This window comes from Cervus canadensis, chromosome 23 (genome assembly GCF_019320065.1).
Source record: "Cervus canadensis isolate Bull #8, Minnesota chromosome 23, ASM1932006v1, whole genome shotgun sequence".
NCBI lineage: Eukaryota > Metazoa > Chordata > Mammalia > Artiodactyla > Cervidae > Cervus > Cervus canadensis.
In genome coordinates, this window is record NC_057408.1 from 4,491,551 (window position 1) to 4,515,713 (window position 24,163).

The 24,163-nt window shown below is 40.6% G+C and overlaps 1 protein-coding gene across 4 annotated transcripts in view; it reads right to left on the minus strand.

Moving 5' to 3' along the window:
- DYM (dymeclin) overlaps nucleotides 1-24,163 on the minus strand; it is a 382,103-nt gene that overhangs the window by 44,370 nt on the left and 313,570 nt on the right. For 3 of the 4 annotated variants that reach the window (XM_043444328.1, XM_043444326.1, XM_043444327.1), the window contains one exon: nucleotides 17,827-17,940. In XM_043444328.1, the coding sequence (XP_043300263.1) occupies nucleotides 17,827-17,940 (114 nt within the window). Of the gene's footprint in view, nucleotides 1-10,424; nucleotides 13,051-17,826; nucleotides 17,941-24,163 lie in introns of those variants that run through there. The other variant, XM_043444329.1, reaches the window with a different exon arrangement.

Genomic DNA, 24,163 nt, shown 5'->3' on the forward strand with positions numbered 1-24,163 from the left:
TAATTCAGTCTTCACTTATCATCCATTAAAAATATATAGTTCTGTAACTATCTGGGAGCCATTATTTCTTGGCATATATTAGATTACAAAATATTCTGCAAGGATTGTAATAAATGACTTGAGCAGTAACTGTAGAGGCAATGAAACAATATCAGTAACTTTCATATAGTCAACCTAATAGAAAAGTCAAGATTGGGACAGATAAAGAATGATAACTGGTTCTGTTTTTTAACCAACACAGTAGATTCTTCTTTTAGGAAATTTTAGCTTATGAATCATAAATTTCTGATTATACCAAATAAAATAATTATATCAAAACTAATAGCAGAGATGTAAGGATAAAGTAACAGATTAACTTGATCCCCTTTTCAAAGGAAGGGGATCAACATTTTTCAGAGCTGCCCCTGCATAATGAACTTGTGTCTCTTTGTCACTGGAAACTATGATTTGGAGAACTGGGCAAAAATCTCTTTTCGTATAGAAAAATCAGATATCTATCATTTTTCAAGTAAAACTTCTAGTTTTCATAACTATATGCAAGATGTAATGATAATAAAGACCAAATTTTTATACTCTTTGAGATCATAAAGTAAAAAAATAAAAATTAAGCTTAATTTTAATTAATTCCACTGAAAGGAAGACAAAATAGGCTATAAACTGCTAAAAAATCTACGATACGTTTAATTAAACAAAAATAATGTAAGACATTATAATAAATATGAGTCAGTTTGTTTATCAAGAATACCTATCTTAAAAGTAAATATAACATGAAGGTACTGCATGTGTAGTACAATTTCATCATTACATATGAGAAAACCTCAAGAGTGTTTTAATACTCCTTGAAGTAGCTATGGGTATAACTGTTCAAACATTCCAAAGATTACAACACTGTATATAGATACTGTCAAAACCAAGAACTTAATTAGGTGTATTATGAATGTTTTAGGTTAAACAAATTGACCTAATAGGCAAATGGCTTTGTGAGTTAGGAGGAGACAAATTTTTAAGATTTCAAAGAAGGAATAGCTTCTTTATGGCTCAAAGCTAAGATGGACTGAAACCATCTTGGACAAGCCATTCTCTTATCTCTAAATTCTCTGTTGCCTGTTTTCTCACTTGCAAAATGTAAATTTTCCTTACAGTTCAGATAGTCGTTGGGAAGACGAAATGAGAACACTTGTAAAAAAAGAAAAAATACCTACCAGAGGACTTGGCATAGAGCAAATGCTCAATAAACCTAACTCGATGGTAAACAACAAAGAAAAAGGAGCTGAGTCAAAAGAAGGATACGTAAATCAGACTAAAGAGCAGTTGCGCCATTTTAAAAGACCATAGCTTTTAATTTTTTTGCTACTATTTGTTTAATTTACAAAATAATTGTGTTATTCTTATATCTGGGTTACATGTAAAAGAAATCTATTTAAAAGAAATCTTCTATTTTAAGGTTCATGAAGTGAAAGTTCTTTGTCACTTGTAGGAAAGGAAGATAAAATCATTCTAATCCTATCAAGGCACTGGATTGGCCAGTTAATGCTGGCCATCATTTCTTTGGCCTTTATAAGGGAAAGGAACTGGAGAAAACTGGGCCATACAACAGTGGTTCTCCAATCTGGCAGATTATTGAGATTACTGAGAGAACTGTTTAAAAAGCCAGATTCTCAAGTTCATCATCAGACCACTGAATCAGAACCTGAGATGGGATCCAGACACCTGCATCTGAAAACAATGCTCCAGGCAACTGTGTTCATTCTTTTGGAATCCTCACCTTGATGGAAGGAGATTCAGTGTAAGCAGATTTGTTCTTGGAAATGGCAACCCACTCCAGTATTCTTGCCTGGAGAATCCCATGGACAGAGGAGCCTGGTGGTCTACAGTCCACGGGGTCGCAAACAGTCAGATATGACTGAGCAACTTAACTAACTAAGACTATACAGAAGAAATTTTAATATCAACATTTAAAAATTTCTACTGTGCTTACTATCGTCCTTGGATCCTCCATGGTGGCTCAGACAGTAAAGACTCTACCTGCAGTGCAGGAGACCCAGGTTCAACCCCTGGGTCTGGAAGATTCCCTGGAGATCTACAGTCCATGAAGTCGCAAAAAGTCCGACACAATTAAGCGACTAACACTTTCTCACTTTCCTATAGTCCTTATCTTAAAAAAAATTGCCCTGAAGGATTCAACTGAGGGTCTGACTGTCCTTGGTTAAGCTTTACCATTTGCTTCTTTCATAACATATAAAATTGGTGACTTGGAAAGCTAGAATGGCATTCTGCATGTGTGTGAGAGGTATGCACATGAACATGTGTGCATCTGAGATCACATATTAAACTTGATACTCCTCACATGGGGATTGAATGGTCCTAAAGCCAGCATTATCCCAGCAGTTTCTGAAACCATTTATGATCATGTTTACTGTGCTATGAGAGGCAGAAGTAACTCATAAATAGGACTCGATCTGTCTTTACTGGATGAGAAACTCAAGGAGGGTTAAAACGGGAGGAAGAGCCACTCTGCTGGCCAACCTTCTGCAGAGATCATTTGTGGCTTGAAGGAAATGGCAGGAATGTAGCTTGTCTCCCCTTTGAAGGAGAGAAGCCCAGCACAGAGCTGTCCCTTTTACACTTAGTGCTTCTTAATCATCACCTACAAGTAAAAGGTGACTAAGATAATATTCCAAAAAGAGAAAATGGTAAGGGAAAAAAGGTCCAAAGTGATTTAAAAAGTACAGGAAACAAAAATGGCTTCAAATAAGCCTGATAGTTCCCACATGTTCTTCACCCTTCAAGAAAGACTCAGCAATAGAATAAGATCACCTAAGAAACTTTATTCTAATAACATAAATCAGAATATTTTACTCTGCTTGAACTATAATGAAATCATGGCAGGTCAGAGTCAAGAAGAGAACCCCTGAGAAACTATTAAAAATTTAGTGAGGCCAATTTACATAGTAATTAACTTACTGATGAGGAGTACTACAGTGGAGGTCTTCAGACCAGTGTGTTGCAGTTATAAGGATGTATTGAATGTGGCACTGTTATTACACACTTAAAAAATGTAACTATTTCAGCAGAGTGACCAGGGCCTCCACTGTGAACTTACTAGCTTCTCTATAATATTTTGGTGAGAAAGCTGACCTTGCAAAAGTCTATAAAGAGCTGTTCTCTAAAAAACAATCTTGACTTGAACGAGAATCTGGGACCATCACTCAGTGGTCAACAGTCCCCCCTTTCTCTCTGTCTCTCTCTTCCATTCAGCAAATATTGATACTAAAGCACCCACTATGTGCCAGACACGACTGCAGATACATCAGTGAACAAAATGTGCAGATCCGTGCCTTCCTGGAGCTTATTTTATCTGAAAGAATAATAACAATAATGTAGTATGAATAAGAAGTGAAGAAACAGTCGCTCAGTTGTGTCCGATTCACTGTGACCCTGTGGACTGTAGGTCGCTAGGTTTCTCTGTCCATGGGCTTCTTCCAGGCAAGAATACTGGAGTGGATAGCCATTTCTTTCTCCAGGGGATCTTCCCAATCCAGGGACAGAACTCGGGTCTCCTGCATCACAGGCAGATTCTTTACCGTCTGAGCCACCAGGGAAGCCCCCAGGGAAGTCCCCATATTGTCGTATGAAAGTGAAAGTCGCTCAGTCGTGTCCGACTTTTTGCGACCCCAGGGCTAGTCATGGAATTCTCCAGGCCAGAATACTGGTCTGTAGTGGGTAGCTGTTTCCTTCTCCAGGGCATCTTCCCAACCTAGAGACTGAACCCAGGTCTCTCGCATTGCGGGTAGTTTTTTTTACCAGCTGAGCCATCAGGGAAGCCCGTATCATAGTAGGCTAGGTGATAAATGCTGTGGAAAAGGAAGACCTATGGTGGGATCAGGGGGACTGAGAGTGCTGAAATTTAAGCAGGGAGTTCAGAGCAGGCCTCCCTGAGAGAGAGGCTGCATTTGCTCATGTGAGTAAAGACCTGAAGGAGATGCAGGAGAGAGATGTGCAGGGACCTGGGGGAGAACAAGGTGGGCAAGAAGCCCAAGCAGAGGCCCAAAGGGTGGAGAGTGCTGGTGTGTCTGGGGGATTATCTACTGCTGTGCTTCTGAAACTCAGGAGTTAAGACAACATCAGGAGTTACTCAGAAGGCCACTGCTGGGTCCCGGCCCCAGAGGAGGAGCCGGGCTGGTCGTATTCCCATGGGTGGAAACGTGAGAGCGCGGATGTGTAAGGACGCAGAAGAGTGTGTCTGTGGGCATGATGAGTGTTGGATCCTGTGGACCCGGAGGAGGGGCATCCAGGAGGAAGTGGGCACGTGACACTCAGTATTTGGCCCTGGAGACAGAACTGACAGGGAAACAAGAGAGGCCTGGGGTGGGAGCAGGGAGAGACTCCTAATGGGAGGTGGGGGAAGATCTGCGGCCAGTCTCCCGCACTGCAGGCAGATTCTTTACCAGCTGAGCCACGAGGAAAGCCCAGTCAGTATTAAGATGCTCTGAAAAAACTCAAAATTTCAGTCAACTTCCTGTATTTCTCTTCTTACAACTAATAATAGTAGTATAAGGATTCTAAGAGGTGGATATAAAATGAAGACTTTAAAAATCATTTAGCATGACACTGCCGGGTCACTCTTAATTTCTGTAATTTATCAGGTGTTTTAAGGGAATGAAATGAGAAGTTCAATTACTGCCAGTACCTTGTACTACTGCACAGTTTCCTATTCACCCTAAAAGAGGAATGGTATTCTGGTTCATTCCCCCTGAAAAGCATGACTGAACTTTCAAACACTAGATATGGCAAAATTTTTAATCCTCAAGTGACATGGGTAATTTACTAAACCGAAGCAAAGAAGGGACCGGGAAACTTTACATAATGAAGTACGAGGTATATGGTGGTGGCTGAGAACCTGCACGGATCTGGATGAATTTTTAGAAAAGTAATTAATCTGAGTGGCTGCGCCGGGTCTTTGTTGCCACGCACAGGCTTCTCTGGTTGAGCAGCACAGGCCCTAGGCGCGTGAGTCTCAACAGCTGCAGCACGCAGGCTCAGCAGTCGTGGCGCATGGGCTCAGCTGCTCTACAGCACGTGGCCTCTTCCTGGACCGTGGACGGAACCCGTATCCCCCGCACGGGCAGGCGGACTCTTATGCACTGTGATGCCAGGGAAATCCCTCAATGAATTCTGGCTGATCATCATGACATCTCAAATGCTCACTAGTCAGTGAAATGGGAGCCAGCGGGTGGGCTCTGCTGTAGACACAGTGACAAACAAGCTGTAGCCTCTGACTGAGCTCCCGGAGGACACACTAGCTTTATTTATTTCCCTCCAAACTCGAAAGGAGAAATAAGCATCACAGGATTTCAGAGCCTGTTCTTTATGTCTCTGTTTATGCGGGAGAGTCCCAAAAAACTAATTAACCTGGTATTGCCTTTCCCAGACTTCACGCAATACCAGTAAGAAGAGGATGTTTAGAATGATATTAATACTATTTACTCTGAACAGCCAAGTTGTTTAACTATATAGACAGATTTATCCAAAGAGTATATATTCCCACACAGGATATTATACAAATATTTTACAAGGCTATGTCAAATAACATTTGATTGAAAAATATTTTATTTGGTTGAAAGTCAATTACTATGCCATGGGCTTCCAGATCTTAATGTTGACTTGCCCAAAATTGGAAGAATAATTCTTCAACAAATTTGGCTTCAGTTCTGCAACGCAAGGAAAACTTCAAAAACTTTTGGCTCATCTTCTTCAGTTGACATTAGCTGGCTAATGTCTCATGAGTAAGAGGCACTGTGCTTCTCTTAACAACCCAAAAGGCGGTTCTAAATTTTCTAAATGTTTAATTTATATTTTAAGAAAGAACAAATCAGTAAGTACATACTGTTGTACACTTTGACAAAGAGCTCACTATAACAGCATTTCCAATTTGAAATAACCTCTTTTACATCAATCTCATGTACAAAGCTATTATTACATACCCAACAATTATTTTATCAGTATATATTAGTGAACCACCCAAAAGACTATAATGTGCTGTCATGTGGCATAGTACAAATATTATTCAACACACAGCTTGAATTTTCAATCAACTTCAGATACAGCACAATCCTGTGAATTAAACTCTAGAGGTTTTAAGTGATTCGTTTTATTATAAACAACCCAAAAAGATGATTAAAATAATTGAGATAAGGCTTGATTATAAACAGTCTTTTTTTCTGGAAACATCTGTGGTAATAATGTGCTATCATTTAAACCAACTGAGAGTGACTCACCATCTGTGAGTAAACGTAATTTTGGTTTCTTTTCTAGTACTGGGAATGGATTTCTCTTTCTTTTTTTAAGCTGAATCATCCATCCTCCATCTATCTGTCCCTCTTGCAACCACAGAGTGAGATGGTAAGCTGCTGTCAAGAATACAGTTTCTTGCTATGTTCCAGAACAAAATTAACCAGCCCATTTAAGGAATTTATCTGTGACCTTGGCTTCAATGGGATCTTCCTCTAATTAGAGTTAACTGGCCTGAGACTTCCCACAGATCAATAAATCTCTGCATTCATTCAGTCATAAATTTTAAAAAAAAAAGAGTTATATTTCTCATTTATATTTTACTGTCTCAAATATATAGGATATTTCCTTTCTGAATATATAGTATAATAAATGAACAACAAAGTAACATTGAAACATATAGTCTGTACAGTGTAATTCATTTTGCTTTAAGGTAAGTATTACAGTGAACTACAAAAAACTTCCAGTATCTGCGATGGCCCATGGAGACCTTGGGCCAGAGGTGTTCACTAAAGAAATTAGAAAATAAAATTTGCATCAGAATAAGTAGAAAAAAATGGACTAAAAACAGAACTAGTGAGAGGCAACCCAAAAGAAAGGAGGTGAGGTTTATCAGGGATGGACAGATAGAAAAGAGTACCTGGGGATCATAGCAGAGTGAGGAAGTGCTAACTATCTGAAGAGAAAGGAGGTGGGAAAGGACAGGCAAGTGGAAGAGTACAGAAAGTTCTAAGAAGAAGGCAGCTTAGTGCCCAGGTCTTGTTTCCCAAATACCATTAAAAAAAAAAAAAGGGAATTGGGGTCATTGAAGAAGTGGTTGATTCCATGGCTGGGGAGGATACAAGAGTTAATCTGGAGGAGCTCCCGCTGGCCAGAGCTAGAACAATTTGAGCATCAAAATAAATGACAGTATTCAATTATAATCTATAGGATAAAATACAAAATTATTGTTAGGTAAATACCACAGTAATAATTGTGTAGGGACGCTCCACTGATGAATGATAAAATCAAGGCAAAAGTGTCTGGAGAAACAGGATGTTAGCAAAGTCTCACTCCTAAGATAGTAATTGAAAACAAAGGCAGAAATAGTGACTTTTCACTGGAGCAATCTTGTAGATATCACAGTAACTGACTGATCAAGTGTAACATCAAAAGTAGTGAGATAGGCTGATACCAGGTACCGCCTAAGATGATGAACTGAGAGGGACACAATGGTACTTTCATGGTATTTTTGCCAAATGCTTGTATAACTTCAATATAATCACGAGGAAACAAGAAAAACCCAAGTTGAGAGACATCCTATAAAATAACTGACCAGCAAACATTCATAGCATCAAGGTCATGAACGATAAGGAAAGACTGAGGAACAATCTCAGGCTGGAGGAGACTAAGGAGATTTAAGAACTAAATACAATGTGGGTCTTGAAAAAATTCTGAAACAGAAATAAGAACACTGGGAGAAAAAACTGGCATAATTCAAACAAGGTCTGTAATTTAGTTAACAGTATTGTACTTATGTTAATTTTCTGGTTTTGATTATTGTACTATAGTTATATGTGTGTTATATGTGTTGTTAACATCAGAGGATCCTAGATGAAGGGTTTACATGAACTGTCTCTATTACTTTTGCAACTTATCTCTAAGTCTAAAAGTATTTTAAAATAAAATGTAAAAGACAATCAAGGTGGCATTGATTCAAATATCTTCTTTTCTCAACACCCTGCACATGTCGCCGCTCAGTCGTGTCAGACTCTTTGTGACCCCATGGACTGTAGCCTACGAGGCTCCTCTGTCCATGGGACTTTCCAGGCAAGAGTACTGGAGTGGGGTGCTATTTTCTTCTCCAGGGGATCTTCCCGACCCAGGGATCAAACCCGGGTCTCCTGCATTGCAGGCAGATGCTTTACCCTCTAAGCCACCAGGTAAGCCCTCTCAACACCCTATTACTATCTATTAATAAAACTGCTCCCTCCCCAATGTTGCTACACTCCTCTAATTTTATTTGTTGCTGTTTAGTCGCTAAGTCATGTCTGACTCTTTTTGTGACCTCATGAACTGCAGTCCGCCTGCCAGGCTCCTCTGTCTGTGGGATTTCCCAGGCAAGAATACTAGAAGGGGTTGCCATTTCCTTCTCCAGGAGATCTTCCCGACCCAGCGACTGAACCCGTGTCTCCTGCCTTGGCAGTGGATTCTTTACCACTGAGCCACCAGAGGAGCCCCCATCTTTCTTATTACTACTACCTAAGATAGCAAACACAAAACAGTGGCAGACTTTATTTCTGGGGGCTCCAAAATCACTGCAGATGGTGACTGCAGCCATGAAATTAAAAGACGCTTACTTATTGGAAGGAAAGTTATGACCAACCTAGACAGCATATTAAAAAGCAGAGACATTACTTTGCCAACAAAGGTCCGTCTAGTCAAGGCTATGGTTTTTCCAGTAGTCATATATGGATGTGCGAGTTGGATTATAAAGAAAGCTGAGCACCGAAGAATTGATGCTTTTGAAATGTGGTGTTGGAGAAGACTCTTGAGAGTCCCTTGGACTGCAAGGAGATCCAACCAGTCCCTCCTAAAGGACATCAGTCCTGGGTATTCACTGGAAGGACTGATGTTGAGGCTGAAACTCCAATACTTTGGCCACCTGATGAGAAGAGCCGACTCATTTGAAAAGACCCTGATGCTGGGAGATTGAAGACGGGAGGAGAAGGGGACGACAGAGGATGAGATGACTGGATGGCATCACTGTCTCAATGGACATGAGTTTGAGTAAACTGTGGGAGCTGGTGATGGACTAGGAGGCCTGGCGTGCTGCAGTCCATGGGGTCGCAAAGAGTCTGACTCGACTGAGCGACTGAACTGAAGACAGCAAATACTACAAAGTAAGCTACAAGGATATATTGTACAACACAGGGAACAGAGCCAGTATTTCATAATAATTATAAATGAAATGAACTTTAAAAATGGTGAATCACTATACTGCACACCTGTAAATTATTTATTGTCTATCTCCTTCACAAAAAAATTAAATAAATAAAGCTCTATGAGGCAGGGATTTTTGTCTGTTTTGCCCACTGTTATACCCAGAATTTAGAACAGTGCCTCTCCACATATAGGGAGAGACAATTAAGTCAATTAAAACTGTAAAGAGGGTGGTAAATTAAAAATTAGAAAAGCAGGTCTGGAGATAGGAAATTTCACTTCAGGACTCTTGAATTCTATAACAAGTCCCCATTTCCTTTTTAGAATATATAAAATGAGCTTTTAATTTGTCTACTTACTACATTTACTAAGTAACTACTATGTACCAGACACTGAACTAGGTAGGCATCAAGAGGATGCAGGTGACTAAGACATGACCCTTACTCTCAAGGAAGTTATAGGTGAGTGGGAGAGAGAAAATATTTAAATAACTGCCTAAAGGTAGAACAGGAGAGGAGTTCCCAAAAAAGTACATATAAAATACAGTAGGTATTTAGAGGAGGAGGCACAGATAGGTTGAGAAATAAAAGGAAAGGCTTCATAAAAGTTGTTAGATTTATCAAGGGCTTCGGTGAATGCTTAGAATTTGAATAAACAAAAAGCAAAGGGGGAGGGGGTGGAGAATGGTATATCGGGAAAACAAAGTTGTATAAGCAAATCCAAAAATGCAGGAAGGAAGAAGGCACAGAGATAGTTCTGCTTGGCTGGAGCACTGGGTGGGGTTGGGGTAGTGGTAAATAGGGATACAAAGGAGTGGAAGGGCAGGCTGGGCTAGATGGTGGATGGTCTAGAATTCCAGCCTGAGGATTCCAGACCTTATCAGGCTGCAACAGAGCCTGACCTCTAAAGAGTTGAAGGATGTTATTAGGGCACTGCTCTACAAAAATTCTTCATTGAATTTTAGGAGACAGAATTCTAGACTCATAAGAATTACAAGAATTCTTACTCATAAGAATTGTTGGTTCAAAAAAAAAAAAAAGAATTGTTGGTTCAGATGGTAAAGAATCTGTCTGCAGTGTGGGAGACCTGGGTTTGATCCCTGGGTTGGGAAGATCCCCTGGAGGAGGGCATGGCAACCCACTCCAGTATTCTTGCCTGAAGAAGCCCCATGTACAGAGGATCCTGGCGGGCTACAGTCCATGGGGTCGCAGCGTCAGACACGACTGAGTGACTAAGTGCAGCACAGCACAAGAATTACAAGAGGGACTTTCCTGGTGGTCCCGCAGCTAAGACTCTGCACTCCCAGTACAGGGTCCTGTGTTTGATTCTTGGTCAAGGAACTAGATCCCACATGCTGCCACTAAAGATCTTGCATGTCACAACTAACACTTGGTTCAGCCAAATAAATAAGTATTAAAAAAAGAAAAAAAAAGAACTGCCTGAAATCTTTGGGATCATCCTGTACAACTTTTTATCAACAAGAACTCTTTCCATCTTCCCCCTGTCTTATAGATTTGAGCCCCTTTGTCATCTGGCTCAATCTTCACATTTACCATCCAGACTTTATTGTGAATACAACACTTCACTACTTTAAGAAGCTCCATATGGACTACTAAAGAACTTGACCCGTCAGAAAACATTTCCTTAGGTGGAACTAATACCTGTCTGTACTCAGTCACTACCCATTCATTGCCCTGTGGTATAAAATAAAAAGCTTAATTCCTCTTTTAGAGTATAATCCTTAAAGTAGTTGAACACAGTTCTTGTATTTTCCTTTCTTTTCCGAGTCACATACTCTCTCCTCCTAACCTCATGTGACTTAACAGGGTCTTTACTATAACTTCACATGCTTGTGAACACAGTGTATTTTACTGATGAGATGCTCAGATGGAACCTAACAATTGCAGTGTGGTCTTACCAGCAAGGAAGAAGGTAAGGTACAGGACAGGGTGAATGAAACAGACTCTGGAAAAAGAATGCCTTGGTTTGAACCTCAGTTTTGCCTCCGGACAGTAACTTCTCTGAGGCTTAGCTGCCTCACCTAGAATCAGGACAACAGCACTAATTCATGGTGCTATAAAGTGCTTAGAAGAGTGTCTCATAGCACTATTAGTATTAATGTGGAGCTTGAGTTCTCAAATTCTACTCACAGGCTGTATCTGCCAGCATTGTGAGAAACTGTATCTGAGGCTTAAGATGAAAAAAGGCTGGCAGCTCTTGTTCCATTCTTATACTTACCTTGGGCTTTGATTTTGTTTAAAAGATATATTCTTTTCCAGTTTGAGATTATTCTCAATGAAGGAGATAAACGGGAATTTGAAAATGGGAGAAGGTATCAATCAATTATGTAATTTTGTCCACTGTTCCTAGGCTGAAGGCCCACAACTTATTCTGTTGCTTTCTCCTCTCAAAGGGTCAAAGTCCCCTTCCAATTCGAGTCTTCTGACAACATTTATTTAAGCTCATGCCACTCCATTACATTTGTTCTCTATACATACCCTTCTTTCCGTCTTTTGCACACATCCTTTAAAAACTCCGTCCTCATCAAGAAGCTTCTCATTTTGCTTCTTGTTTCTTTTGATGGTATGCCATACTGTTGGTGACTCAAGCACCTCACTTCCCCTTTCATGGTGAAAGCCTGGAAACTACAGCCCCCAGCATCTCCCCAGAAGGGTTTTGGGTTAGACTGTGGCGATGAGACAAACTTGTATTTCAGAAGGTAGAAGAGACACAGAGGCCACTGATGCTCTGCTAACAGTGGTGGGCAGGCTGTGGGCTTCAGCAAATGTTTTGCCAGTGGTTTTTAGCAATCTTCCTGCAGATCCCCACAAAGATGCTGCAGGCAGGCCAGACCATTGGTGATGACATTCTTGCCACTTCTGATTTCCTGAAAGCCAGCAGTGGCTTTCAGTGAAGTTGGTTTCCCTGGTCCTTTCAATGACTGCCAAATTTCCTATATTAAATTGCTTCCTGTTTGCAATCAGGGGTTTTATTTCTCTGACAGGTTTGGTAGGGAGAACAGAAGCTACTCTTTATATTTTAAGTATAAAGGATTTTATAGGGAAAACAGATTTATGCAACTGTTGGAAAGGCAAGATCAGAGATGCTGTGACAGAAGACTGTCTACAGCACTGGAACAGGTGGTTCTCAAGAGCTCACAGCAAGCAGCTGCGGCAAACCTCAGTATCTGTGGGGAGCCATCGATGACCCTCACTGCCTACACAGCACGAAGCCAAGCAGGAGCTGCCCTGGAGAATAATGACTCCTCCTCATCTGCCTGATGAAGAGATGATGTGGAGGAAAACTGAAAGCAAAAGGAGACGAGGGGAGCAGAGGATGAGATGGTTGGATGGCATCACTGATTCAATGGACATGAACTTGGGCGAACTTTGGGAGATGGTGAGGGACAGGGATGCCTGGCATGGTGCAGTCCACGGGGTCGCAGGAGTCGGACACGAATGAGTGACTGAACAACAATAACTCTTCTGCTTTCCATTTATGCAAGTGTGCCTCTCCTTGGCGACTTCAACTCAGAACTACAAGACAGGAGGATTCTGGGAAATGCACTCTGGCACTTTTCTGTGATGTGGAGGAGACTGGAGAAGGCAGCGACTGCGATGCGGAGTTGAAAACATACTTCAGTACAAACACAGTTCTCATGTTTGTTTGCACAGGACAATCAGTGATTGAACAGTAAATATTTTTAAATTTTATTTGTTTTCCATCCCTCTTGTATTATGTTTTCTTGTTTTGAGCCATATTCAACTTTGAGCAATTTCTGTGCTTCTGGCATACAAATCTGACTTCTCCCTTTGCTATGATGAACTGAAATGTGAGCTGTTTGTCATTAAGAAAAAAAAAAAAAGGCCCCAGATTAATAATACAGCCTTACTGTTTCTTACATCATCTGAGAGTAAAACTGTTATCGAAAATGTATCCAATTTCCTGCTCTGAGGGGAATGATAATTGTTGGTATATACACAGACAAAATGATACTCTTAGGGATGGAAAGGTTCTTAAAAGTCACGTAGTTGGATTTGCCAACCAATATTTGAGTCCTTGCAATTGGAACGGCAGATAATTGCATATGTGCACCTTACTGTCTGTTCCTGCTGCCAACGGCAGGCTCTGGGAATGGATCTCAGCACTCTTTCTGCTGGACCTGCGCGAAGCCTGAGACTCCTCCCCTCTCCATGCCAGCCAGCCAGCCCGTGCCAACAGGTAAGAGCCTCACCCAGCACGGAACCTGTCTGCCTCCCTGTAAGTGGCCATCATTCTCCAATGCTAACATCTCCTGTGACAGTGACTGCATCACTGCCCAGAAGTTGCCTATTCCGTCTCTAAGTCTAGTTGACTCTTGAACAACAAGGATTTAAACTGCATGGATCCACTTAACATAAAGGTTTTTTTTCCTAATAGTAAATACTGCACTACTACTGCACCCTCCACGCTGGGTTGAACCCATGAGTTCAGAATTGTGAATACAGAAAAGAAAGATAACACTAAGTCATGTTCGCCTCTTGCATTCCCATGAACTGTAGCTCACCAGGCTCCTCTGTCCATGGGATTCTCCAGGCAAGAATACTGGAATGGAAGGGAATGGCAATTCCCTTCTCCAGGGGAACTTCCCAACCCAGGAACTGAACCCAGGTCTCCCGCTTTGAAGGCAGATGCTTTACCAACTGAGCTACACCGGAATACAGAGGGCAACTAAATTCCATCTGGGTTTTTGACTGTGTGGAGGGTCTGTGCCCTTAATCCCTGCATTGTTCATGGGTCGACTGTAGTTCCATTTCGCAGAAAGCTCTTCCTTATATGGGGCTGAAATGCAACTTTTCTGTATGAAGCGTCTACCCCCTTGGTCCTGTTCCTGAGATCAACATAGTAAGGCCAACTCTGCTTTCGTAAACAATTTTTCCAGTACTTGAAGACAGTAAATCTCTTCTGCTTGGATCCTGTGAATTCCTGTAAGTATGCCCTCTGTTCTTCCCCAGTATTAGTGATTCACTGAAAGTTTTCCAAATTGTCTTAAGGTGTTGCCTCCAAAATTTGCTCTGAATTTTCTAGTTCATACAGACTCTAGATACTACTAGCTACGTATATGTACATTGACCTATGTACACTGTTGAGTCACACAACATTTAGCAAAGTGGAGCCAGGCATCTATGAAAGATGCAGCTAGCCAATGTTTGAAAATTGTCCTTGACACCGCCTAGTCCAAGTCCAAATTCACTTCCGTAAATAATTCTTCCAATACTTGCAGACCAGTTCTCCAACCAGTCCATCAGAACCTATGTTCAGCCACTATTCCCTTGAGCTTTTGTAAATAATACGGATAATGCTCAGTTGTGTTTGACTCGTTGTGACCCCATGGACTGAAGCCTGTCAGGTTCCTCTGTCCATGGAATTTTCTAGGCAAGAATATTGACCGGGTTGCCATTTCCTATTCCAGGGATCTTCCTGACCCAGGGATTGAACCCATGTCTCTTGTGTCTCATGCACTGGCAGACGGATTCTTTACCACGGGCACCAGCTGGGAAATCTGATGCAGACTATAACTATTTCCTAAAAGGCCTAAGTGCACTCCTCTGCCAACCAGACAATTACTTGGACAAACTGTTAGCACTTCCACCTTTCCATCATGGTCCAAGTCAAGCAATAATTTACCTGATCCCTCTGCTTTCACATTTACACTAAAATCTACTCTCAACACATCAACCAGAGTGATTCTACTAGAATCAGAACCCCACCATGCCTCTCCTCTTCTAAAAATCTTGCCCTGGCTCCCCATTCCACTATTCTGCCCCACCCCTTATCATCTCTGTTTACCTTCTGCTCCTCTCCCCTTGTCCACACAGTTCTAGCTGCTTTGTTCTTCTCATTATTTCTTCAACATGCTTGGCATCCTCCTGGCTTTGGGCCTTTTCAGGCACTGCTTAGGACTCTACTCTGAGCCAGCACATTTAATTTGCTCACCTTCTTTTTTTTGGTTATAGGTTGGCCACACCATTCTCTGTTAATTCTACAACTTTCTCCCACCACATCCTCACTGGCAATCCCAAAACCTCTTAAGTTTATGTGATCATTTCTTTATTTTCCAGAGCATCTACCACTCTAGATCATTTTGTTATTTATTACATCATGCTGATTATTTGTTGTCTGTTTCCGCCTGCTAAACTACAAGCCCTTAAAGGGCAGAGATTTTTGCTCACTCTGCGCTCAGGCACTTGATAGCAGCAGCTGTCACAGAGCAGATGCTTGATAAAGGCTTATTCAGGGTCGATGGAACCTGTGGCAAGCTTTAACCTAAGGTCACACGTCCTCATCACTGGTCATCGCCCCCTTCTCCTGAACTCTCATTCCCATCCTGCTCTGGGCTTTCTCTCCCGTGATCCAACCTCCTGTTACTTCTCTGCCTCCTGTGCCCCACGCCGCCTTTTCAAACCCCGACTTCATGGTTATTATGTCCCGCGACATTCTCAGTGCCTGCACTGGATCTTCTGGCTCTCCTGCTTACCTCTTTAACAAGAACCTGGTTTGCCCCTCAGGACTCCCAAACCCCTGGAGCCTTTGGAAGTAGAAGCTGATGGTTTTTCACACTCCCCAGTCTTCAGGGCCTGGAGGTGCAGCTGGTGCCTTGTTTTCACTGCTGTTCCTTGGTTGTTGTTCCTCTGCCCTTAAGTACAAAGCTCTGTTCATATGAGGCCAATATCAACTTCTCTTCCTTTTACCTGTCGCATGCTGATTCCTAGGCTGCTCTCCCATTTACTGTAGTGTGTGGCTCAGTCTTTATTTCCTTCCATGGCTTATCACCTGGGTTGACTATGATGCCCATGTATATGGCCCATGGTTGACTTCCAATCCATTAACTGGCTCAATCACACTGACTTCTGTTCACATCCACATCGTTTCAGTCCCCCACTCATGGCTGAATCCAGACCATGTTGTCATGGAGATCTGCTCCTTGTGAACACCTTCAGTCTAAATATACTGCTCTCTAATCACAATTTCCATCACTTCTACTTCACTGGTTCTTTGATCTCATTCAAATCCCCCTTCCCTCTACTCCTCTGCATTATCCTTACAGTCTCTTGATTGTTATACCTCTTTCTTGACTTTCCTGAACACTACGACCCAACGCTTCCTGTGAGTTGCCACTCTAATCATCATGCCCTGTAACATGGCATAGTTCAAATAAATTCGAAAAGGTGAGAAAAAATCTGAAAGACCTCAGATATCTTACTTCAGGTAAGAGAGGAAATAATATGAATTCTCTACACTTACGGACTTGTCAGGAAAAGAGAGCAGTCAGAGCTGGAGGGTCTGGTGAACTGTGATCAGGTGTCACGTTGTTGCCACACGGTGGTGCCATTTTAGCTGAGGAGCAGACCACCACCGCCCCCCCCCCCGCCCCCGCCCTCTGCTCAGCGCTGTGTGAGCCGCAAGGCTGTCTGCGTACAGCGGAACTTCTGCAAGTGATTATGACTAATGCGCTGTTGCTTGACAAACTCTGTTATTATAACTGAAAATATTTTCATATCCTACAATGTTCATTAAGCAGCAGTGCCAGTGATAGTGCTGCAAAGCGCAACCCCCAAACAGTAACTTTGCAAAGAAGTCAGCTGTGATAAAATACTACGAAGAAGGCCAAACATTCACTATGACACCTTGTGTGTTGTTCATTTAGGAATGAGCACTCCAAAAAAAGGGGCGGGGGGAGGTAGTGAAAGAAAAAATTAAAAGAAGTACTAAGGTAAAAATAGGCAACAATGCCATACATTCACACATTTCTCCCCAAATATCTCCTTTACATCTTTTCCTGTGGGAAAATTAGTCTTGAAGTATGAGTTTTATATCATGAGATTGCCTCAGGAACACATTTAGTGCATAGATTTAAATGTTTCCTCTAAACACTGTTTTTCCCCTACCTCTTCCACAAAATACTCCTCTTTCTGTAGCTACACCCAGGTACATGGGAAATAGTGTGGTGATTACGAGTATGGACTTGGGAGCCAAAGGCCGGGGTATGATCTCCTAGTTCATTAATTCCCTAACTGTATGACTTGGGGTAAATTACTTAACCTATCTTTGTACCATATTCCTCATCTGAAAATTGGGATGGTAACACTACTTACCCTCAAAGCGCTGTTGTGAGGATTGGTCAGTTAATATATAAGACACTTAGACCCCCCAAAAGCACTGAGTAAACACTGTGTAAGTACTAGCTACTGCTGCAGCTAACAGATCATCATCACTATCACCACACCACCTATTGATCAACCCTTGATGATACACACAAGACTGAATTTATTTCAGTGGGTTAAAAAATAAGGTGCTCCTTTATTCACAGTATTTGAATTACTTATAGTATTATGCAGTGGTTACTGGATATGTATGCAGTGGTGAAGACAGTTCTTTTGCGACTTCTTTTGGAAAACTATCAGAATCTTTTGTGACAGCTCTGCATGTCATTGTAGAGAAGAGTAGGCAGTATTCAGAGAGCATTTCCCAGCACAAGCGCTGGGTAAGTAGTATGATTCTGAATACAGCCTACTCAGACAATAACATTTACATCAATAGATAACAACAGTGTGTTTCTCCTCCCAGCCCTACCTTCAGCCTGTCCTTGGGCAGCGCGACAACCCCTTGCTTGATGATTTCCAGGACTCGTTCCACTGACAGCTCAGCTCCAGCTTGTAGCAACCTTGAGCTAAAGAAGGTGATCACCTGGAATGCAAAGTGTTATTTTTTTAAACAAGTAGATACATGAGATATATTTTCAGTAGATGCCTTTCTCACATGGTAGTCAAACGATCATTGTTCCATTTCTTAGAGTGACCTGGCTTTTAACTCACCCGCTCTCCTAAATCAGTCCTCTCTATAAAGGGTCTGATGGCTAAATCAGAGCCAATCCCCTGAATATTCAGGGTTGATTATCCATTCTGTGAATTAAGTAGGTTCCTGAATTCTGCACTTTCTTGTGCTACCCCACCTTGCATTTATATTTCATTTAGAGAGAAGCACTCATCAGAAGGCAGGAAGAGAAAGCCAAAGTTTAAAATCTGTTAATATTGAGGCTTAACAGTAACTGTAAAAACAAGTCTTAGGAAGAAAGGAATTTGAAACTAATGGCTAAAATGATGTTTTGGGGATTATTTATCAATTTAATTTATCCACAATACTCTTATCTCTGATTACCAAGGAAAATCAACAGCAAACTATAATTTTTCTTTTTTTTTGGTTTCATGTCACAGCATAGCCTGAACAAGATCTTAGCAAGATGCTAAGATAGTAACATTCTGGAAATAACACTGTCTCCTAACACTTGTCATTAAAAACTAAAAGAATATCATCATTTCTTAGGGAATCACTTACAAACAACAATATTATAAATCAAGATGACCATGGGTCACTTTTTATTTAAGAGCTATACTATACACAAGTGTTTATAGAGATGCCTGCAAAACATAAAAATTTATGTTGTTTAAAAAGTTGAGTATTTCCATTTACATGCTTTCTATTTTATAGGTAAGATATTTTAAGTTACTAAGAATTATTTCCAAATTGTTTTCTAAATTTTCTTTCAGGATTATTCTCCTAAATATTAATTGTTCAAATGCACAATAAGTTTTCTCCTAACCATTCTAGTGGGGAAGGTGCATGATATGACATAAATGCCACTGAAACGGATTTATTCTGAAAAGCAGAGTACCAGCTAGAGCCAGAACCTTAACAAGCTTGTGCCTTGAAAGACGGTGGCAGTGAGTGAAAACAAAGGCAGCCAATGCCTGGCTACACTGCTGTTGATTCAAAATAAATCGGCTCTTTATCTCAGGCAGTTTGCTGGCACCAGCTCCTTTGCAAGTTGCTTATTTTGTCCATGACAGGTTGGTTTTCAACATGTGCCTATGGCTCTTGTTTTTTCCAAGTCAGATTTTAAGCTCTTTAGGGGAATTTTGGGATAAAATTTCGTTCAGAGTTTAGTCACAGCAGGTACTGAAATTGATTTTGATAAATCAGAACTGTCTTTTTACTTTTAAATGGACATTTTGTACGTGTAAAATAAGTAAACTCAGTGAAAACATTTTTTTGATTTTTGGTTGTACCTCAAGTTTTTGTGTTTTAATCAATATGTTGATGATCCCTTGACAACTTATTCAGTGGAAGAGAGATTCAGAGAATTTATAAGGAAACAGATGATATTTTGTGTCTTTAAGACAGATGCAGTGTGTAAAAAAGACAAAGATTCAATGTAACTGGGGGACCAGACACAGATCAAACAGGTACAATGAAATGGATTTAGATGTCATGGTAGCATAAACTACAGACTTCTCAAAAGTCAGAGGCCTAGTTTGGGTCCTGCCTGTGATACTTACTAACAATGTGACCCTCAACTTCTTCCAGATGTAGAACTGTGGAGTGGCTGGGAGCACTTAGCAGGTGTCAGATAGCTTGGGTTTAAATCCCAGCTTTCCTTATAAACTAAGGCAAGTTATTTAAGGTCTCCATACCTGAGTTTCCTGATCTATAAATATCAGGTATGGACCTGTCATATACTGCCTTTACTATGTGAGGTATGTTCCTTCCATACCTACTGTGTGGAGAGTTTTTAATCATAAGTGGATGGTGAATTTGTCAAGAGTTTTCAGCATCTATTGAGATAATCATATGATTTTTATTCTTCAATTTGTTTTTAAAGTTGCATATCACATTGATTTGCAGATTTTGAACTATCCTTGCACTCTGGGATAAATCCTATGTGACTATGGTGCATGACCCTTTTAATGTATTGTTGTAGTCAGCCTGGTAATGTTTTGTTGAGGATTTTTGCATCTATGTTCATCAGTGATGTTGGCCGGTAATCTTCTTTTTTTGTGATGTTTTTGTCTGGTTTTGGTATCAGGATGATGCTGCCTCACAGAGTGAGTTCAGAAGAGCTTATTCTGCAATTTTTGAAATAGTTTGAGAAAAACAGATATTAATTCTTTTCTAAATATTTGGTAGATTTCACCCATGAAATCATTTGGTTTGGATTTTTGCTTGTTGAGGGTTTTAAAATTACTGATTCAATTTCATTACTTGTAACTGGTCTGTTCATATTTTCTATTTCTTCATGGTTCAGTTATGGGAGAGTGTGCATTTAAAAGAATTTGTCCATTTCTAAGTTGTACATTTTACTGGCATACAGTTTGTTTACAGCAATCTCTTATGATCCTTTGTATTTCTGCAGTATCAGTTGAAACTTCTTTTTTGTTTCTGATTTAACTGATATGGGTCCTCTCTTTTTTGGGCTAAATCTGGGTAAAGGTTCACCAATTTTGTTTTTCGTTTCAATGAATCAACTCTCAGTTCTACTAATCCTTTTTATTTTTTTTTTTTTTCAGTCTCTATTTCAGTTACTTACTTGAGAATTTTCCTGTTTCCTGAAATAGGCTTGTATTGTTAGAAACTACCCTCTTAGAATTGTTTTTGCTGTACCCCATAGATTCTGGATCATAGGTCATGGGATCATTTCCATTTTCATTTGTTTCCAGGATTTAAAAAAGTTTCCTCTTTTGATTTCTTCAGTGACTCTTTGGTTGTTTAGCAGCATATTGTTTAGCCTCCATGTGTTTATTGCAATTTTTTCCTTCTGGTTGATTTGCAGTCTCATAGTACTCTGGTTGGAGAAGGTGCTTGATATGGTTTCAGTTTTCTTAAATTTACTTACAGTTGTTTTGTGACCTAGCATGCTGTCTATCCTGGAGACTGTACAATGTGCTCTAGAAAAGAATATTCTGCTGCTTTTGGAAAAAAATATTCTCTATGTAATCTATTAAGTCCATTTGGTCTAAAATGCCATCTAAGGCCAATGTTTCCTTACTGATTTTCTGTCTGAATGATCTGTCCATTGGTGTTAGTGGGGCTGCACAAGGTGATTTCAAGATGAACAGATGACCCCTGCAGATGCAGTGGGTTATATTATAGGACGAGAACTCTGAGCTTAGGGAACATTAACTCTTATAATGGTCAGTAAGCATGTCTCCCTTTTGTTCTAGAGGGAAACAAAGACATGCCCCTAACCTTCCCCCAAACTGATTCCAGGTATCTGTACAACTCACTCTCTACTTTCTTCAAGTCTGAGCTCAAATGTACCTTCTCAGAGAGGTCCTCTCTGACTTCACTCTTTAGATCTGTAATTTCACAACCCTATTCCAAATAGTACTCATTATTCCTCTCTTTTTTTGGGCATAGCAACTCGTAGACATTGATGTCATTTACAGAGCTAAGGAAGACTGCAGAAGAAAAAGTTGATTCATTTTGTGTTTGATTTTTTTTTTTGGAAGAAAATAAAGAATTCTCATTTAACCTTGTTTAACATTCATGGAACTGTTATACAGGCAACTGAATGTGCTAAGGCAACCAGGTTTTCTGTATTTCCAGGTCTGGAAATACAGAAAATCTAGTATAAATTTTACACTGTCCAGAGACAAAAATAGTTCTTGCCTTTATCATATCACAAAACTATTGTTGTTCACTATCTCTGTCCTCTGCTTATAGTCAGCCATGACATTTCTTTTTTTTTTTTTTTTTAACATTAACATTTACTTCTTAAAAGTTAACATGTACATAACAGGAAACAAACAAACAAAAAACCCCACAAGAAGCAAGAAACAAAGTCGTCTATAATCACAAGCAGTTGACCATTTGATGTGTCCTTCTAGATTTCAGTTGTGTATTTTCACAACTAAGTTTCCATTTTTATGTAATTAGGATCATACAGTATGTATCATGCTTTTCCCCACACATCATGAACGTTTAACATTTCAAAATCCCAAAGCTATGAGTATTTTGATAACCAGGAATATGCTATACCAACTCAATCTGGAAGGAAAAAGTGTAATCATGCCTTTCTTGGTGACAAAAATTTCAGAAAAGACAAAATTGGCACTAGGTCTCTAGATAAAGAATCATAAGTAAAATACTACATTTCCTTAATGTTCAATGAAAAATGAGATGCAAAGCAACAGGGTACACAAAGTATAATGCTTCTAAGAGGATTCTTGTTGAAGTATTGAAGTTGAAGTATTGTTGAAGTATTAGCAAGGAGGTATGTCTCCATAGAATTTCTTAACAATGCATTCCTATAGTACAGCCAAGAGATGCACACACATCAGTGGTTATCATCAAAACAGAAATGTGAACAAGTCCAAAACAGCCCTCCCTTTATATGTCCTTCTGCCCCTCTGCTGCCAACATAATGATCAAGTCCTGATGGTTTAACACTTCCATGTCCAAGATGCTGCTTTATTCTTTTTTTTTTTTTTAGTTATAACACAGGTATTTACAAATTGGTTAATTCACTAACTCTATTTTTTATCATACATTTTCACCTCAGGACATTCCTATCCCTTCTCCAGGGGATCTTCCCCACCCAAGGATCAAACCCAGGTCTCCTGCATTGCAGGCAGATTCTTTACCAGCTGAGCTACCAGAGAAGCCCTCTAAAAAGCCCATGTCAGGCGAGTGTATGCTTCTCGGTTCTGTCTCATCACAACAAAGATTTGGAGTGATGGACATTAAAGCCCTCGGCGCGTCACAGCTTTTGGGTCTCGGACAGAGTGTGTTATAGCTCTCAGGTCTTGAACAGACGGTGTTATAGCTCTTAGACAAATCAGCATTATAGCTCCGTGTTACAGCTCTATTTTATTTAGAAAATAGCAGGAAAATCCATCTTTGAGGCATGAGGGCATATCGACCCAAAGACGCAAAAGGAAGAGCGCTGCAGCATGCGCGAGAGAGAGAGAGAGAGCAACCCCCGGCCCTTTGGCTCCTCTTTTATGTTTTTTCCTCCCCCTGGGCCTGCCCTACATAAATTGGGCTAGCAAGGAGTGCTGTTTGTTCTACCTGAGGTTCTCACTCAGGTCCTCGAACCTTCCTTTGACCTTCCTTTGTTCTATTTTCGTGGACTTTTCCCGTCCTTGTCTTTTAGCCACCACCATTTTGGACTCCTGTTTCCTATTCTACCTACCTAACAGTCCCCCCTCAAGAGATGGGAGGCCCAATTCTTTGGGAACAGGAGTGTCGAGGTCTTTCTGGCTACTTCCTGCTGAACTGGGATGGCGAGGGCTATTGGGCTTCCCCCTCTTGCTAGTCTCAAGCCTCAGAGTCCTCATAGCAGTGTTCTTCTAAGGGTGAGTGATATTTTCTGTGGTCGGCTGTAGTTTTATATCTTTGCTGAACTGGCACTGCATGTTGTAGCTTGTTGACAGGTGTATTGAGTGTCCTCTTCTGTTTTATTCCATGGCTTGGTTCATGAGTAGTGAATCCAGGAGTCATGTCCTGGTACCTTGACTGCCAGCTCTTCTTTTTCCATCCAAGACAAAGCTGCTTCCATCGAGGCACCAGATTTCCTTAGGATTAGTTAGAGGATCTTCCGACAATCCCTCTCGGGGTTTTGTCCAGTGGTCCAAGGTTTCTGCCACATCCAGTTGCACCCTTGGCTCCAGCCCCAGGATGGTTCTCTGTGACAGGCGAGCTGCCTGGAGCGGGCTCCATGACATTTCTTTCATGCACTCTCCTGTTTGGTGTGGTATTTCAATCTTGTCCTGTTGATTGAATTCAGCCAGATCATATCATCTTATGAGTTAGATGCAGAGGCTATGTGCTAGTTGCTAATAATAATTTGGCTACCTGAAACACACATGTATAGCTCCTTCTGCAGAAGTTAAAAGTACTCCAAAGTTAGTCACTCCAGGCTCAGACATTCACTATTGCTTAATGTCTTAATAAAAAATATTAACTCTCAACTCCCTGTCAGCTAAAAATAACAGTAGATTCACAGTCTCCTCTATCAATATTTTTCAAGGTTAACTCCACGAAAGAAGAAATAGCAAAGGTTTGCTTAAGCCAAGATTTCAGGAGCATTTAGGCGAGGGCAGGAGAAGGTAAAGTGCTGAAAGAGGCAAAA